This window comes from Sphaerodactylus townsendi, linkage group LG02, assembly GCF_021028975.2.
Source record: "Sphaerodactylus townsendi isolate TG3544 linkage group LG02, MPM_Stown_v2.3, whole genome shotgun sequence".
Lineage (NCBI taxonomy): Eukaryota > Metazoa > Chordata > Lepidosauria > Squamata > Sphaerodactylidae > Sphaerodactylus > Sphaerodactylus townsendi.
Window position 1 is genome coordinate 144,111,187 of NC_059426.1, and position 17,282 is coordinate 144,128,468.

Below are 17,282 nucleotides of genomic sequence, written 5' to 3' on the forward strand. Positions count from 1 at the left end.
CTCTCACTGACAGGCTTGTCTTGGCTTTGCTTCAAGTCATGTCCATCTTCACTCAGTGCTCCAGCTGTGTGAAGAACCTGCCAGAGGATCTGAGGAAGAGCTGGCTGGAAAGCGTCTCCAACATTTACTCCAGAGGAAGCAGCTAACTGGAATCTTTTCAGAGGTCGGGAGCAGAACAAATGGATTGTCACCCTAAATTCTCATAATACGAGAATGATCATACCACTGAAAGAAATAGTAGCTAAGTTTACAAGTTAAATGAACACATGTATACTTCAGATATCCTAGATTTTTTAAAAATATATTTGTTGAGTAATTCCCATGTTAACAGTCAGTTGAACATGTGATACAGATTCTGCATTTATCCAGGTACTGGCCTCTGGTTTCAATTGCAAAGTGAACATGTGTTGTCTTTTCACATGAACATCTATACAAATGTGCATGCTAGCTGTACCTTTGTTCACTATGACATGAGCAGGGCTAAACAGGCTCAGGTGAGTGGCCGTGACACATGCTTTGCATACAGGATGTACCAATTTCAGTCCTTGGCCTCTCTAGTGAAAGAATCTCTGCTAGCAAGTATTGGGAGAGAACACGTAATGCTAAGGGAGATCACTGGCAGCTACATGGGTATGTACAAGCTCTGGAGATTAGAATTCATCTTGTGCCTGAAAATGGTATGTGAAAGAAAATGCTGCTCTAATAGTGATAGCCTCAGGTTTCTAGAGTATCCTGTTCCAGGCCTCAGAGCCTAACTGCATGTGTTTCCTATATCCTCCCTGATTTCTGAGGATCAGATGAGCCCTGAGATTTCTATTTTCATTACTCAATTCCCAAGCGTTCAGCATTGATTCAGACTGAGACTGTGGTAAGTGAAGAGAGAGTTTAAGCCTCTCTCCTCCATGCCATTTTCCTGACATTAAATCATTGTGTGTGTGTGTGTATGTGGTACCATTTGCCCCACTGGGGTAACCATGTGTAGTGAGGAAGGGCCAGGTGACGTTCCTTGCAGCCATTGCAGGTTAAAAAAAAACCAGTGTAATCCAATCTGGACCCTTTCCATCTCAGAGCAGAGTGCCAAGTATAGAATTCATAACACACCACTGATCAAGAGGACATGAGGAGGAAAGAAATAAATCTTCATGTGTAGTTAGGCCCATGGACAATAAAAAGAATTATAGTTGGGGATGTGATTGATCTGTTCATGTTTTCTAACATTTTCAACGCCAATCACCTGAACGCCATTTTAAAAGCATTTAGTACTGCTACATTTCCAGCAGATGTGTTTCTTATGGTGGTAACAAATTGTTCAGTCTCCTCCACGGGGCAAATGAATAGCAACTATTTGTGCCTGCCCAGCTGTGGACAGGAAAACCTACCTTGGGTCCAGCTGGGACTGGTCTGGCCGGTTGCAGATTTATTGTTGTGTTTGATGTTGGGAAGACAGCAGGAATTGCTCAGGGACAAACACTTCTGTCTCTGTAGAGCACGCTGTTCCTCTTCAGGCAAAATTTGACCACAACGGACTAGAAGCAGGTGTTGGAAAAACAGATGAAACACACTGACAGATGTGCCGCCACTTGCTGGGATGGGGAAGAGACCATCTGTGATGCCTAGATGGACGGATGTTAAGCTCTTTCAAGCGTTAACATGCTTGGAATGTTTGCCTTCAGAAAGCCCTACTGGCTGTGTTTTTTCAGACAGCACTGGAGGGGTTTACTTAGGTGGACTATAAATGAGGCAAATAAATAACAAATGCGCACCAGCTCTTAGCTAGTGTGAGGTAAGAAATTGGTGTTTGGGCTGTGAGGACTCAAAAACAGCATCTGTGAGCCCAGGGGGTTTGAACTGTTAAAGTTGTGTGATGGTGTGAGACATCTGGAGAGGTACTTGCTACAAAGCAATAACTTTGCCTGAAGAGAAAGCTCCCTACAGCCCATCTCAAATCTCTGCTCTGTGAACTCAAAAAGTTGGGTAATTATTCTGTCCCTCTTGCAGCACTCCCAAACAACAGGGGGTGTGGAATTCCACTTTAAGCTCTGCCCAAGCATAAGCCCTCCCCTCTGATGTTCTGTCAGGTTTGTCAGTCATTCTACTTTCAAGTGATAATAAGTTCATCGAGTACAAATACGAGGGCTGGACAGGCAGGTTGGTCAAAATCAGAAGGGAAGAGGTATAAAGTACTTGTAGATACCGAGTGAGCAGAAATTTCTTACTGCATTCCCTGGCATTTTGATTCCCCCGCCCCTTCATGGCATTTGAATGTGTAAGTCTTTACACATCTATAGTGAAAATATACCACTCTCAAGAACTGTGGTTCAGACTGCAGTTACCTACACAGCGGTCAAGCTGGGCTCCTTGGCTACAGCCACTCCAACTTCAGCAAGGTGTTGCTTGCACTAGATCCACTCACTAGGCAATTTTAGCAGTCTCAGGTTGTAGCAAGTTTTCACCTTGTGCCAAGTATCTTAATGTCTGTATTTGTCCAGTACAAAAGGAACCACTTCTCTTATTTGATATATTCCATCATTAAGTGGAGGGCTCCAAGAATTGTCCTACAAATAATTAATCTTTTATTCCAGCTATTTCCACACTTCTATACAAGCAGGCTCGTATCCTACCCTTTGACTCAGCAAAGTTTGAAGCATTCTTCCAGCCTATGGAGCCATTCTCTCTTGGAGGGAAAGTCACAAGTAAAAGGAGGGCTCTGTAGGCTGGAGGAATGCTCAAGACATTGCTGAGAAGAAGAGTAGGCAAGAGACTGCTATTGATGCTTTCGCTTCCAAGAAGGACCAAAAAGTAAGTTGTAATTATGGAAAAGACAAATCATGGTTCAGAGTTTCAGTTCTTAACAACCCCTGCAAGTTCTGGACATTAGCTGCCCACCTTAACCAAAAGGGGTCTTTGCTTTCCACTCCCAAATAACTGAGCCAAGGGCTTGTGGTGTGTTAACAATAGTTTATTCATAAGACATCTGCAATCTTGCTTCCCTTTTGGCACTTCACGCATACACACACTCCCCAAGAGTGAGGCCTCATTCACCAGCATAACATCTCTCTTTTCCTTCAGCTATCACAACCAATAAATACTGTACAAGGGAAAGATTGAACACAGTGGAACAATTGGGATGGACAAACCAGCTACAGAGAAGAATCTGCCCCCATTCTTCCACCCTTCGCCCTGAACCACATACAAACATTTACTCATCTTTGGAAAGCAACAAAAAAGGTGTGCAGATCTCCCAAAGGCCTCCCCGCTTTTCCACATGGAAACAGGAATGCTAAAATGCCACAAGAAAGACCAGTTTCCAGCTAACCCAGAACCAAGATTCTTCTGAGGAACCCCCATTCCAGATATCAGTCCTCTGTAAGCAAACATCCAAATGTCCTTTTGTGGGGCGATTCACCCATCCAAATCAAAACACAAATACAAAACAGAAAATAAAAATGATTGAGCTTTCTGTGGGTCCTTATTGAATGAGCTAATGATGGATCCCTAAAACAGGGAATTAATTAATACCATAGTTACCTCTTTCAGACCAAACTTCCATCAATATATAAGCAAATCATATTGGTCACAAACACACACATTTTGAAATAAAGTGCTTTCATCTAAAGTCAAAATAAAAGTGATCTCATAAATGCCATTCTGTAGAACTAAAATATATATCTATATACAAACAGTGTACTGATATAGCAATATTTTGTGTTGATGGGGTGAAATACAAAAACTTTTAGAGTTTAAATAGAAATTACTGGATAGAATCTTCGTTACATGGTATAAAAATAAACACTTGTTTTAATACTCATTTGAACATGACTACAAAGCTCAAGGATGGGGGCAGGGAGAACGAAGGTGCTTATAGAAATGGTTGTATTTGATAGACTAGAAGAGGATAGACCCAATTCTCGCAGGTATCCATGGCCCAAGATTTCCCCACTGTGCCAATTGGATCATTTGTATTGCTGGCATGGCATGCCACCAATTGGTTTAATATGCAAATGGGTCTTCTGCTGTCAGCTGGGTAATAACTGTGGATCATGGCTGTTGTATGTCAGTGAGGTCCACTGAAATGAAAAAAATGTGCACCTTGATTCCAGAAACACTAAATGGAAGCAAGAATATAACTACTTACTGTTGTGTCCTTTGAGGAAAACATACTGGGAAATAGATAGATATATTTCCCCCTAGCGTTGTTACAGAAACCCCTTCTCTTCCACACTAGGTTGTTGGTTTTTGCTTCAGATAGCAGCCTTGGCAGCTGAATTGAGTAAATAATAAGAGTTGGATTTATATCCCCCCCTTTCTCTCCTGTAAGGAGACTCAAAGGGGCTTTACAAACTCCTTTTCCTTTCCCCCTCACAACAAACATCCTGTGAGGTGGGTGGGGCTGAGAGAGCTCAGAAGAACTGTGACTAGCCCAAGGTCACCCAGCTGGCATGTGTTGGAATGCACAGGCTAATCTGAATTCCCCAGATAAGCCTCCACAGCTCAAGTGGCAGAGCAGGGAATCAAAACCAGTTCTTCCACGTTAGAGTACACCTGCTCTTAATCACTACACTACTGCTGCTCCTCTAAAAGTTGTCATAGAACTGTTCATAATGTAGTTAAATCCTAGTTCACTTGTGGAATGAGATGGCTGGGATCTGAACAGAATGGACTGTGCCACTTCAAAGTGAAGGTGAAAGATATTTTGGAATGCTTCCCTACGTCAAAATTTCCCTGCAAAGACAAAACTAGCACACCAAGAAAAAGTGGGTAGGGGACAATCTTCCTCCCTTTAGTGTTACTATTAAAAACATTCCATGGATTTTTTTTAATTTGAAAGTTCATTCAGAGTTGGAATCTACCTGTAGCTTCAAATGGGGTAGATTCTGCCCCATTTGATGGAGAGTCTCTATCTTAAAAACTCTCCCCCACCACAAGGTTCACTGGATTTCCTTGGACAATTGCCATCTTTCAGCCAAACAATCTTCACAGGGTTGTTTCAAGGATGAAATGAAGAGGAGTGAATGATGTAGGACGCCCCCAAGCTCCTTGGAAGAAGAGTGGGATAAAATGAAATAAAAAGCCTACTGTACGATGTCCCATTCTCAAATTTCCCATCATGCATCTCACGTAAAAAAAAAAAAAAAGAACCCGACCCCTCTGATGCAATGTAAAAAATACCGCAGTATGTAACAGGGATTGCCAGACAGTTCTACCACTGTATATGCTAAGGATGGATGAGTTTTTGAAAACTGACAAAACATCTGAGATCCAGGGCTCGAAGGTGACAATTAGCCTACCCTGAACCATGCATATAGGCATGGCATCCTGAAAATGATTCCAGGTTTCAGAGAACGTTGTACTCTGAGCCACTGAATGCAACAAAAGTCAAGGGGTGAAGATTCTATTGGGAGCCCAAGGTAGCCCAAAGAAGATCTATCACCTACAGGTTTCCAGGATTTCATGTAAGACTCTTTAGCTGGGGATTCCCCATAGAAATACAAGCCACTTTTTATAAGTGGCCACTAGATGTCAGCGCAGAACCAACCCTAGTAAAGCAGAATATGGACTATTTAGCTAATATTGCAAGGAACCCAAACTTTGAAGGGAAAAGACAGCACATAACATTTTTTAGAAACTGAAAACAAAAACAAAAAAGGGGGTTACTGATATGGTTGTGCTTTTTTTCATGGCAACTCATCTTAAGAATGTTTAAAAATGTGATGCTTGCTACCTAGTGATTCTTGCCTTTCATGTTAACTGAAACTTGTAAGCGTGAGAGGTTTCATGTCAAGATACAAGTTCCTAGTTTTCATGTTGTGAAAAAAACACAAATACCTTGGCAGGTAGTGTTTCTATTGCCAGAGCATGACGAAACAGCTGTGCACATTCTGGGATAGCACGCAAATTGAAAAAAAATATTTCTGGACTAAGAAATTAATGGTCAGTGAAACCTTACCTTTTGATATTTAAAAAGACAACCTAGCTTTTACAGGCAGTACTGGTAAGAGCTCACAAACAGGGTTCTTTTTTGGGAGGGAGGCTAAATAAGATTTCCACTGCTTAGGAAGTAAATAAACTTTGCATAGTCTATTGGGCACAGAGCAAGACATCTTTGTGCACTGCTCAAACACAGCTCCCCGTTCCTGCTCTCTTTCCTCCCTCACATTTTCTGTTGCGCAGTGTTCCCTGTCACAGACTTGCACTGGCAAAGACAAAACAGAACTGGATCCCAAGATTTCATATCCCACCCCAATAAGTAAACTGACACATGGAACCAAACTAAAGCATGAAGGTCTGGAAAGGTGGATCTTCCCCACTCTCAAGGAAACAAACCAGACACTAATGTGAGAAAGCCACATGTGAATTCTTTTGTCACAACACAGGCTGTCCTAATCTCAAAGTGATGCTCCTTGAGCACATTGTCAGATCAAACCATGTGCCCAGTCTCTAACAGGACAGTCTCCCTCCAAGAAATACAGCTGTACTAACTGGAAGATTTCATTTCCCCAGGACTCCTTTCCCATCTGCCTCTCTGAGTATTTTGTTAGGGCCAACCTTTTAAAATTATTGTTATTAGCATGGTGTTTGAGACAAGAGAACTGGCTTAGTTCTCCCTAGCACTGAAGTTTTCCCAGGATGCCTGGTTTCACAGGTGTAACTACTGGGTATTCTATCAGGCCTCCAAAGTAAAGGGAACAACTAGAATTAAAATACTTGGTCATTTCCTTTTCTGGCTCTCTGGGCAGATATCAGATCCTGCTTGTTCTCATCAGCCCTTGGGAGCGGACAGTCCTCTCACTCCCCAGTAGTAACTTCAGTGGCTGTGTTTTCACATCTATACTAGAGCTTGCATCCCCCTAGGTTCTCCAAAAGTGTGTGGAATGTAAGAAACAGAGAAGACCCAATCTTCTCTCTTCCCTGGGACCATCTCAGATTACAGAGGTTGGGAGATCAGGTTGCCTCTCTGAAAGCCTCCCTTTTATCTTAAACATAATTTTGGTGCAATGTCATCACTCCCACACAGTTAGGTGAAACCATCAGGCACCAGATTATTTTAAGCTACAATAACATACAAATTTGCTCTGCAAGAGTGTCATGTATGCAATATAAAATAAGAAGGTGGATCTTTCTATTAAAACCTGTCCTTCACCGGTCATTGCTACCACCATTTTCCACATCCCTGGGCTCTTCCCAGAATCCCAAGAGACAATATGTTGGCAACAGGAAACTCTCTGGGGTGAGAAGAGGTCCCCCTTTGAGCCAACTGGACAGTGGCAGTCACTAGGGTAAGAAGGATGTCGGGAAGTAAACCGGAGGCTGTCAGAGAAAAGACATGGCCAGAGCCACTGTTGCATAGCTTTCCTACAGGCTACCTTGTTATCAAGAGAATGAAAAGCAAGGGACAACTTTGCAGCCACTCTTAACCAGGGGCCTTTGCTGATTTAAAAAGGGGGGAAAACCCTGGTCCTGCCATGTGCTCTTAGCAAGTTCTGTAGGAAACTGAAACTGCTCTCCTTTCATGGCCCCACTTTCTGTCTATGCTAATACTCCCTGGCCTCCTGTAGCTGAGCCAGGTACTCTTCCTCTGGGGGATTGTCTGCACACTGCTGCCCATTATTGGGAGGCCGCACAGCATGGTACCGGCTCCAGTCTCCCTTGCAGAGGATCCAAGGCAGCATGTCCACTTTGTAGTGAAGCTCTGGGGAGAACTCTGTGCTGATGAGGTTGGGAGCACCAGCCCCCTTGCCTCGGGTAATCAGCTTGGTGTTCTCATCATAGCAGCAATGCTGGGCAGCCAGTGTGGTGCTGTCCAAGGAGAGCATGGAGCGCAGGCAGAAATGGGCGGTGGGTTTGTAGATGTCCAGCCGTTCCTTAGGCCCACTGGCATCCCGCCAGCGGAAGTTTTTGCCCTGCTGCTCATCTCGCAAGTTCACAGCGCTGTACACGGCTTCCAGAGGGTAAGAGCAGGGACAGCTGGGAAGGTCCGAAAGTACTTTGCTCAGGTATTTGCTGAGGAAGTCACTTTTGCAGTTCAGCCACTTCTCACAACTGTCCACATCTGGAAAGTGGAAGAAAAAGAAATAGCAGGCCGTCAGCAGGTTTATTTGGGCCAGTATTGTCAATTTTCCTAAGTACCGGCCTTTCCCCCCCATGGCCTTCATACCAGATATCCCATCATGGAATGTGGAGTTTGGTAACAGTAGGGCAAAGCAGAAGCAAATCGGGGAGGGGGAAGAGGAGAGTTGGATGACAGTGAGCAGAGGCAGAGGGAACTGAATCTCACAGGTTCAGTTAATCAGAAAGGAGACAGAATGGTTGCATTAGGGAGAAAAGAGATGGCCTGAAGTATATGGAGAACTGTATTCTCATAGCTAGACAGGAAGTAGGCAGAGAACAGAGAAACCTAACCCATTTTACCAGTGGTGGGATCCAAAAATTTTAATAACAGGTTCCGATGGTGGTGGGATTCAAACAGTGGCGCCACCGCACACACGCACCTCCAGTCCCTATTGGGCAGGGAGGTTGCTTTAGTAACCCCTTCTCGGCACTCAGAAAAAATTAGTAACCACTTCTAGAGAAGTGGTGAGAACTGGTTGGATTCCACCTCTGCATTTTACAAGGAAGGAAACATCCACCTTACAGTTTAACATGGGTTAACCCAAGTCACAGAATTAACTATACAATTTCTACCGGAGGGTGGGGTGGGGACCTTTTTTTTGAACACTGCATCAAAATACCCTGTCAACTGTAAACTACTGTAACTGAGAAAAATGGGACAGCCGTCCGTCTTGCAGTACTAGAAGTTTTCCCCCCAGGTTTTTTTAAATGGGAGAGTATGCAAGTGTGTGATCCCCATCTACAAGTTGAAATGGTTCATCTTATCACCCCAATATTCTGTGGAATGTTTAGCCCAAGCCTCATTTACATTAAAGAACATTCGCATGGGTTATACAGGTCTCATTGGAGATCCTGCTCTACAATCCTCAGCAGGAATTTTCTGTCAACTGTAAAATCCTTCCCGGGGCCTGTATCCAACCATCCAAACACAGAGTTTCTGCATTTCTCTCTCCAGACCTGCGGTCCCTTCTGACCCCTGGAGAGACAATTCCTGGGTATGTTGGACCCATACACAGGGAAAGCTATATGGGTCACAAGGCTGGAATGAAGCATGGCAAAGGGATGAAATTGTCCCTTCACCCTCTTTCCGTCTCTTACTTTAGCAATCTAAACCTGTGCAGATATTAATCCATGCTAGTCTCGTGACCCCTGGGATAATCTTTCTGGGGACTTGAAGGGTCTGAAGAAATGGATAGGAATGTGGCAAATGATCAGTCTATGTTACAAAAAATGCGGGGGGGGGGATTCAGGGAGGGATATGTGTCTTTCTGAGTGCAATGAGGTTTCACTGGATTTCATTAGAACCCAAAAGCCATGAGCAAAACCCTGCACTTAAATTTTGTACCAAATAATCTATGTACTTTATACAAACAGTACACTGCCAACAGGAGGAGTGAAGAACCAAGTTGAGGCTCTACCACTGGAAACCATAATAAGCCCTCTAGAGAATTTGCCAGGAATGATCCATAAACATTTCAACCTATCTTTGTAACATTAGGTACTAGAGACCGCATTTTAAAATGAAAGTGAACATTTTTAAGGATTCTCAGTTCTCCAGTCAATACTTAATGCAGACAAGTATGCACATATCCCTGTTGGTATCTGTCTATTCAGAGTGCTGAGGAATTCATTATCATAACAATGCCCAATCCCCTTGTCCTAAATACATGACATTTTTCTCTGACCTGAGTTTAAGTTCTCTGTGGCATTCTCAGCTTCAAATGATGGCTCTTCAGTGGCAAAAGCCAACTCCCCATCTGCTCCTTGAGAAAAGCACAGAAACAACAGGTCAGGTGAACCTCAGAGGTGGAGCAGAATCCTACAAGTTGGGTTCTTGAGATGTTAAAGATCTCTTGCCTTTGGAGGAAGAAATTCTTGCTACTCAACACCAGGGACTTGTTTATTGGGGTGGAGGAAGAAACAATTAAGGTTATATTTTTAAGAATGTAAGCCAGTTCAAGAATGTTATGGTCAAAATGTGGGACAAAATATAAGAAAATAAAATAAGCCTTCCACAAATGGACAAATTTTATTCAGAAGAGGCACAACATTTGGGTTCAACTTGTTAATGTTCAACATCATCAGAGACATTTGGGTCCGATTAATCTCCAGCTAAGGACTGCATTAATTGCTGTATATTCTGTTCATTTTTTTATATTAACTGGAAAAATTCATTTTAAAGAAGAAAAGATGTACCTAAACAAAACCAGAGAGTCAAACTACTGTCTACCGTCCTGTTTCCACCTTCTAGAGATCATAATCTGAAAGTGAAAAGCCTGAACATTTAATTTTGATTCACTACAGTGGTTTGGGGTGTTGTCTTGATGATTTCAATATATCAAAAGCCTAAGAAGAGAGATAGTGAAGCTGAGAATCATAATCAGTGACATACAGATTTATTTAAAAGCCATGAGCAGAGGTATCAGACTGATCCTGATCCAGCGTAGTGTAGTGGTTAAGAGAAGGTAGACTTTGATCTGGAGAACTGGGTTTGATTCCCCTCTCTTCCACATGAGCAGCAAACTCTAATCTGGTGAACTAGATTTGTTTCCCTGCTCCTAAACAAGAAGCCTACTGGGTGACCTTGGGCTAGTCACAGCTCTACCTACTGCTCAAGGTGTCTGTTGTGGGGAGAGGAAGGGGTTTTTCAGTTGTTTTGAGACTCCTTATGATTGAGAAAAGCAGGGTATAAGTCCAAACTCCTCTTCTTCAAAGGGATACCTTTCAGGGTGAGTCAGGGGGTTTAGTGACAGGGCACAACAGGTTCAATCCCTGTTGAAAAGATCAGGTAGTGGGCTGATAAGAGAAATGCTTCCAGAAACCCTACAGAGCCAGTGCCACCATTAACAATGCCTACACTTGTCAGACTCAGTAGAAGGACGTTTCAGGTGTTGAAATCCTCTTCGTTTAGCTAAGTTAGATTCAGACTGGAAAAGCAAAAGAGTATGCCTTTCAAGCAGTGATCAATTGAGATGCACAAAAATAAGACAGATGTTTCTAGCACGAGATGTGGACACAGAGCTGGTCTTTGGTGGCCTCTCACTGCCATACTTCCAGAATGTTGGAAAAACTATAAGGTCCTCCTACCTCAACATCAAGATAAAGCATTTAGGAGCTGCGCAGCATAGTGGTTAAGTGCTTGCACTGCCACTCACATGGTCAGGAGTTCGAGCCCCCTGTGGGTCAGATATCCTGGCAGCTGGCTCATGGTCAACTCAATCATCCATCCATTCCTTGGTCAGTAAATGAGTACCTAGCACATAGCTAAGGGGTAAAGAATAGCCGGGGAAAGCAATGGCAAACTACCCCACAGAAACGGCTTGCCTATGAAATCACTGCTTGCAATCGTACCCCAGGGTCGAACACGACTGAAGGGGAAACTTTACCTTTTTTAGGGTCAGCTTAAAAACTAACACATTTATTAGGGCAAAAGCTTTTGTGAATCAAAACATATTTGGGCCACAGCACATGAAAGTTTATGCCATAATACATGTGGCAAGTAATTAAGGTTGCACAAAACGTTATGTTATTTTGGATGCAACAGCCTAAAGTTGAGTAGGGATTTCTGTGGTCAGAAGGGATTTCCATGAACAGAGCAGGATTTCCCAGCCTCTCTCAGACTAAATGCTGCTCCTGCAAGAAAGGGGACCTCCTTCCCCAGGAATAGCACAAAGAAAGGCTGGAGATTTGCAGGATGATAGGGGTGAATAAGCTGAAATCACTCCCATCTGTGGAAATCTTCCATGGGACCTAATCCAGTTTGACTACAAACTGGTGGATCTAAACTATTTTGAGGCATGTCACTGCACAGAGTAGAGGCAGCTTACCAAGCACGGCAAGACTGCAATCAAATCAAATCTTTATTGTGGTCATAAACCAGCACTGCAAGAAGGCAAGCCATACCAGGACAGTGGTGCAGATCACAGGTTCTTGACTCCGTGGCAGTACAAGCATAGCCACAAGACCGGGTTCTCTTCTGGTTGCCACTGCCACAGGTGACACTGCAGGGGGACCAAGAGCTCCACTCCTCTTCATCTTCATAGTCTGGAGAACAGAAGACAATGAAACACATGCTCTGAAAAGGCTAGCTTGGGATCCCTAGAATTGCGATTTCTAGTTTGGGGTTACTTCTCTCACCTAGCAGCATAGATCTCTTACTGCTTATAATCAGAAATTCAGAACAGGAATCAGTGTGTATGCCCATTCTGCTTACAAGGCTTAAGACATTACCTTCTTTGTCTGTCTGAAAATCAGGATTCTGGACATGGCTCCCTGATCTGATCAAAGCAACCTGGCTTCTGCTTTGTCTGGTCTGATTATTGGCAAGCAGATTTCTAAATTTCCAGCTATGAATTATAGTTTCTGTTCAATCATTTCGTTATGGTCACTTCATGGTCATACATGACTTTTCCCTCTTCCTTGCTGAAAAATGCATGCCTACTGTACCATATGGGAAGTGCAGGAAAAGTTCTTCCTACAGCATGCACGCACGCATGCACACACATAGAGCTACCGGGGGGAAGGGGAAGTGCGTGTTGCACTGGGCGCGTGTCTGGGGGGCAAAAATCACACACACACCCCGCGGCACACACACCCCCAACGTACACCTTAGTGAAACAGTGCAGGCTGGAGAATCGGCCTGTTCCCTTCAGGCTGAAAATGGCCTGGTGGGAACAACACTTCCCAGGAGACCTTGCGAGCCCCAAGACCTACTGTCAGTGGTAAAATGAAGCTCACCATAGTTGTACTTCTCTTTAAAGATCCAGTTCTTCTGACTGGGCCACCTCTGGTCCCAGTCTCCTCCCACTCCACTCAGAACTGTCTCCTCCTCATCATACTCTGATGTATAGTCCTCTTCTTCCTCCTCCTCTTCTTCCTCCTCTTCCTCTTGGTTCTTCCTATCCAAGTTGCCATCTTCATCCCTCTCCTCCACAGGGTCTGTGTACTCCCAGAAGAGGGGCCAGAAGAGGTCTTTGTGGGACAGCCATTCAGAAGAAGTCAGAGACCAGTCATTGCTGGTCTCCTTCAATAGGTCCATCTCCATCTCAGCCTGAGGATCATCTACTACCTCTATAGTCACCTGGAAGCCAAGTTATCAAGAAGGGATTTTCAGAAGAGCCATGGAAGAAGCAAATAACATGTTGAGGAGACACATTAAAAAGCAGCAACACCACACCTTATCTGTTTGGTCTTCCCACTTCCAATTTTCTTTCCTTGAGTATTTAATTGGAAAATGTATAGCCACCTCTCCAGAGAGGTGCTGACCAAACCACTTTTTCCACTGATTTGAAAATGAACAACTTTCATCAATAGCTATATGTCATGGTGCATATTGAAACCACTTTCTCTTACAGCTATTCTAACCCGATATTCTACAAGGCCTCTCATCTTTTTAACATCAGCATTATCCCCAGGAGCAAAGTGGCGACATAAGCAGGTGACACCCAATTCTCTCTCCCTCTCCTTTATTTTAATGAGATTCAGGTGAGGCGATGCAGATGCAAACCTACTGCCTGGAGGCAACAAATCAAAGCTCAGTCCAGATAAGGCAGAGGAGCCGCTAGGCTGATCAGAGACTGCGGAATCAACCTGTTCTTGAAACAGGTACATGCCCCAGGAAGAGCAGGTCTGCAGCTGGGAAAACATACAGCATTTTTCATCACTTTTGTCTGGTGTGCCATCTGGACTTGCCAATTGGCCTCCAGAGAAGTGTGCTGTCCCTTCAGAGAAGGCTTAATGAAATGTTATTTACCTCCATCCCATGAAAAGCTTTAGCTGTTCATTTCCATACGTTACGCCTCTGTTAAAGGAACAGGACACTTTCCCTGTTGGCAATCTTACTCCCAGCTCAAATTAAGTCTGGCTGCATCCTTTCTCCGGTGCGTAAGGCTAGATAACACCATTCACAACTTCATAAGCTTGAGATCAGTAAATAACTATGGGCCTACAGAATGTAAGAACTACCCACAATCTACCAGGGAAGTTTATGTAAAGGGGCTTTCTTTTCTCTCTTTCAGGATGTGGATAGCTCACCTTGATATGTGCAGCAAACAGGCTAGTAAAAATTGTAAGCACTAGCAACTTCTCTGAATTTATATGCAAGGCTCAGCTAGACTATAAGTTATGTGCTCCATCCAGGGCAGCAGTAGCATCTTTTCACATGAATATGGAAGCTTTAACTAGTGCAGAATTGTCTTAAGTCAGTTGCCTTAATGGGCACAGAGTTTTGCAAAGACTTCAAAGTAATGTTGCCAGGAGCACAAATTTCAGGTTCAAGCCCCAAATTTCAATTCCCAAGGCTCTTACAATTTGAGATGTTGCAATCTCTCCCATGTCCAAATGCAACTGCAATTGCAAATGCAATGACGATTTGGGGTCTCCATTTTTGCATCAAGTCCAGACAGTACAGGCATCTAGAGAGCCATTCTTGGTGCTTGTTCTACAAACTATGAAATTCCTACATGCTACCAAGTCGTACTTGAGTACCAAGTCAAAAGTACTCAAATAATGTGGGTGGTTTAAAGTTAAGGATGGATTCTGCTCACCCTTTTTGTGTTCTCAGTGTAACAGGTAAAGCCCCAACAGTTCAGAGGCTTACCTGTATGTTTGGGTTCTGGGCACTCAAATCCACATTAGCTAAGCCTGGCAGGTTCTGTAAATCCAGCAGAAAAGGTGTGCTCTCTTCCTGGATTAGGTCAGCAGGCTGAAGTGATGCTAAATGGTTCCTTGTCACATGCTGCGATGGCCAACGGCGTTTGTGCCGACGTGGTGAGACCTGTCCATTTTGCCTCAGGTTCCGAACTTTGTTGGCCCTTGGCATCTCATCTTCTCTGATTGAAGCCATATCTGATGAAGTGGAAATCTAGAAATCAAGGGCAAAGAGGAAGCCTTGGCACTGTTAGGCTAATCTAGCTGCTTTCCTTGTACCCTTACATCTGGACAAAATGGTACAGACACCATTGCTATGGTTTCCTGATGCACAATCCCCCATCGCCTACATTGAGAATGGAGACTCCGTAGGGCAAGGAACCATCATCTCCTGATGTATTACTGTGAAATATGATATACCCTAATTCCAGTATAGAAAACACACAAACAGCTTCCATTTAATAGCCACATTGCTTATTTCATCTTCAAACTCTACAAGCCGAAGTGTTTGCAAGTTTCAGAGAAGCAAGGAAATCAGAGTCATTTCAGTTCCTCATTACACATCTTTGGACAAGCCAATTTATTTTTAATTGTATTCTGTAAAGCTAGATAATTCATATCGTGAAGTACATGCAAGAAAATTTAAGGTAGCTGTACCTTTTAGATTTTTTTTCCTGACCAGTCCTCCAAGAAATCAGTCCAACAGTTCCCACCTCTCATTTTATCCTCTCAACAACCCTGCAAGGTTAGGTTGAAAGAGAAAGCTTGGCCCAAGGTCACTCAACAAACTTCATATCTGAATGGGAAGCTAGGTTTCCCTCGTCCCAGTTCAACACTCCAATCACTACACCTTAAGAACGCAGGAAGAGCCCTCCTTAATCAGACCAGTGATCCATCTAATCCAGCATCCTGCTTCATATAGTAGCCAGCTTGTTGTCCTGCAGAACCAACAAGAAGTGTATAGAGGTCAATGTTACTTCCTAGCACAAGGATTTAAAGGTTTACTTCATGTGACTATGGAGGTTTCCTTTAGTCATCAGGGCCAATAGTTGTTGATGAACCTCTCCTCCATGAATCTGTCCAATCCCCTTCAAAAGCCACCAGCACATGCACTCACTGGCTGCAAAATCCATTCACTGATTAAAGAAGTAGTTCCTCTTGTCCATTCTAAATCTATTGCTCATCAATTTCACTGGGCACCCCCGAGTTCTAGCATTTTGGGAGAGGGCAAAATATGTCTCTTTATCCTCTTCATTCATCTTTTTAAACAACCTTTTTTCTAAGCAGACTCTCTAGCCCAGGGGTAGGGAACCTGCGGCTCTCCAGATGTTCAGGAACTACAATTCCCATCAGCCTCTGTCAGCATGGCCAATTGGCCATGCTGGTAGGGGCTGATGGGAATTGTAGTTCCTGAACATCTGGAGAGCCGCAGGTTCCCTACCCCTGCTCTAGCCCCATGGTGGCGAACCTTTGGCACTCCAGATGTTATGGACTACAATTCCCAATTGGCCATGCTGGCAGGGGCTGATGGGAATTGTAGTCCATAACATCTGGAGTGCCAAAGGTTCGCCACCACTGCTCTAGCCTTTCCTCATACGAAAGGGGCTCCAACTCCCTTAATCATCTGGGTTGCCCTCTTGTCCATCTCTGTAAAGTTCTTTTTGAGATATGATGACCAGAAGTATATGTGGTACTCCAGCACACCACGTGGACTCTCCACCATTTCCATATCACACCATCATTCCTATGCACAGGGACCTCATATATGAAAAAAGGGTGCACAACATGGATAGAGGAGAAGAAACCATTGCCAGATTTTTTTAAGAACCTAGTTAATATGCAGTCCCTGGCAAAGGGACCTGGTGTTATTCAACCAGGAACTCCTCACTTGTTCCTGGGAATTCCAGTTCTATAGTACATCAGCCTTTCTTGCAGCTCAAAGCAATTCCTGACATCCAGCCTCTGTTCTCCTCGATCGCTGTGTGTTATTTCCTTTCACTGCAGGAGCCCAAAATGTTGTTTGCAGGATTAGAGAAAAGAGGGATGCTGCCCTCCCATTCTCAGATACCAAGAGTCACTATTACCTGCAATTAAGGCCTGACAGCTTGGGAAGGACTCTTCTCCCTACCTCCCCACCCCCTGTCACTTTCATCCTGACTGCTGGAGCACTTCAAAGGAAGCTGGTACTGACTCACATGAGCGCACACACAAGGCATCATCAATGGGTTTACAGGGCTGCACATCAAAGACCTACAGCCTGTCTTCCCCTCCCACAGTGAAAGGAAGAGAAAGCAGCAGGAAGAGTGCTGGTCCCCTTGGCAGGTTTTATTATGAAGCTGGGCTAGCTGTGGTAGAAAAGGTTGCAACTGTTTCCCCACCCTCTCTCTCTCTCACGCACAGAGAATATAAAGCAGAAGGAAGTTTGATTACTTAGTCTTGGGGATCTGGCACCATCTCCAAAGATAGGGAGGGCTTGGGAAAAGCAGCAAATTTGCCAGTGGGACTTTCCCAGTTCTCATTTGGGC

The 17,282-nt window shown here is 43.9% G+C and overlaps 1 protein-coding gene across 2 annotated transcripts in view; it reads right to left on the bottom strand.

Moving 5' to 3' along the window:
- Positions 1-4,463: 4,463 nt before the first annotated feature.
- The window catches only part of ISM2 (isthmin 2), a 29,218-nt gene continuing 16,399 nt past the window's right edge, over positions 4,464-17,282 (bottom strand). Inside the window, exons 2-6 of one of the 2 annotated variants that reach the window (XM_048485646.1) lie at positions 14,708-14,971; positions 12,847-13,189; positions 12,013-12,153; positions 9,795-9,872; positions 4,464-8,050 (exon numbers count right to left, since the gene is read on the bottom strand). In XM_048485646.1, the coding sequence (XP_048341603.1) occupies positions 7,533-8,050; positions 9,795-9,872; positions 12,013-12,153; positions 12,847-13,189; positions 14,708-14,971 (1,344 nt within the window). In that variant the 3' untranslated portion in view covers positions 4,464-7,532. The remainder of the gene's footprint in view (positions 8,051-9,794; positions 9,873-12,012; positions 12,154-12,846; positions 13,190-14,707; positions 14,972-17,282) is intronic. The other variant, XM_048485648.1, reaches the window with a different exon arrangement.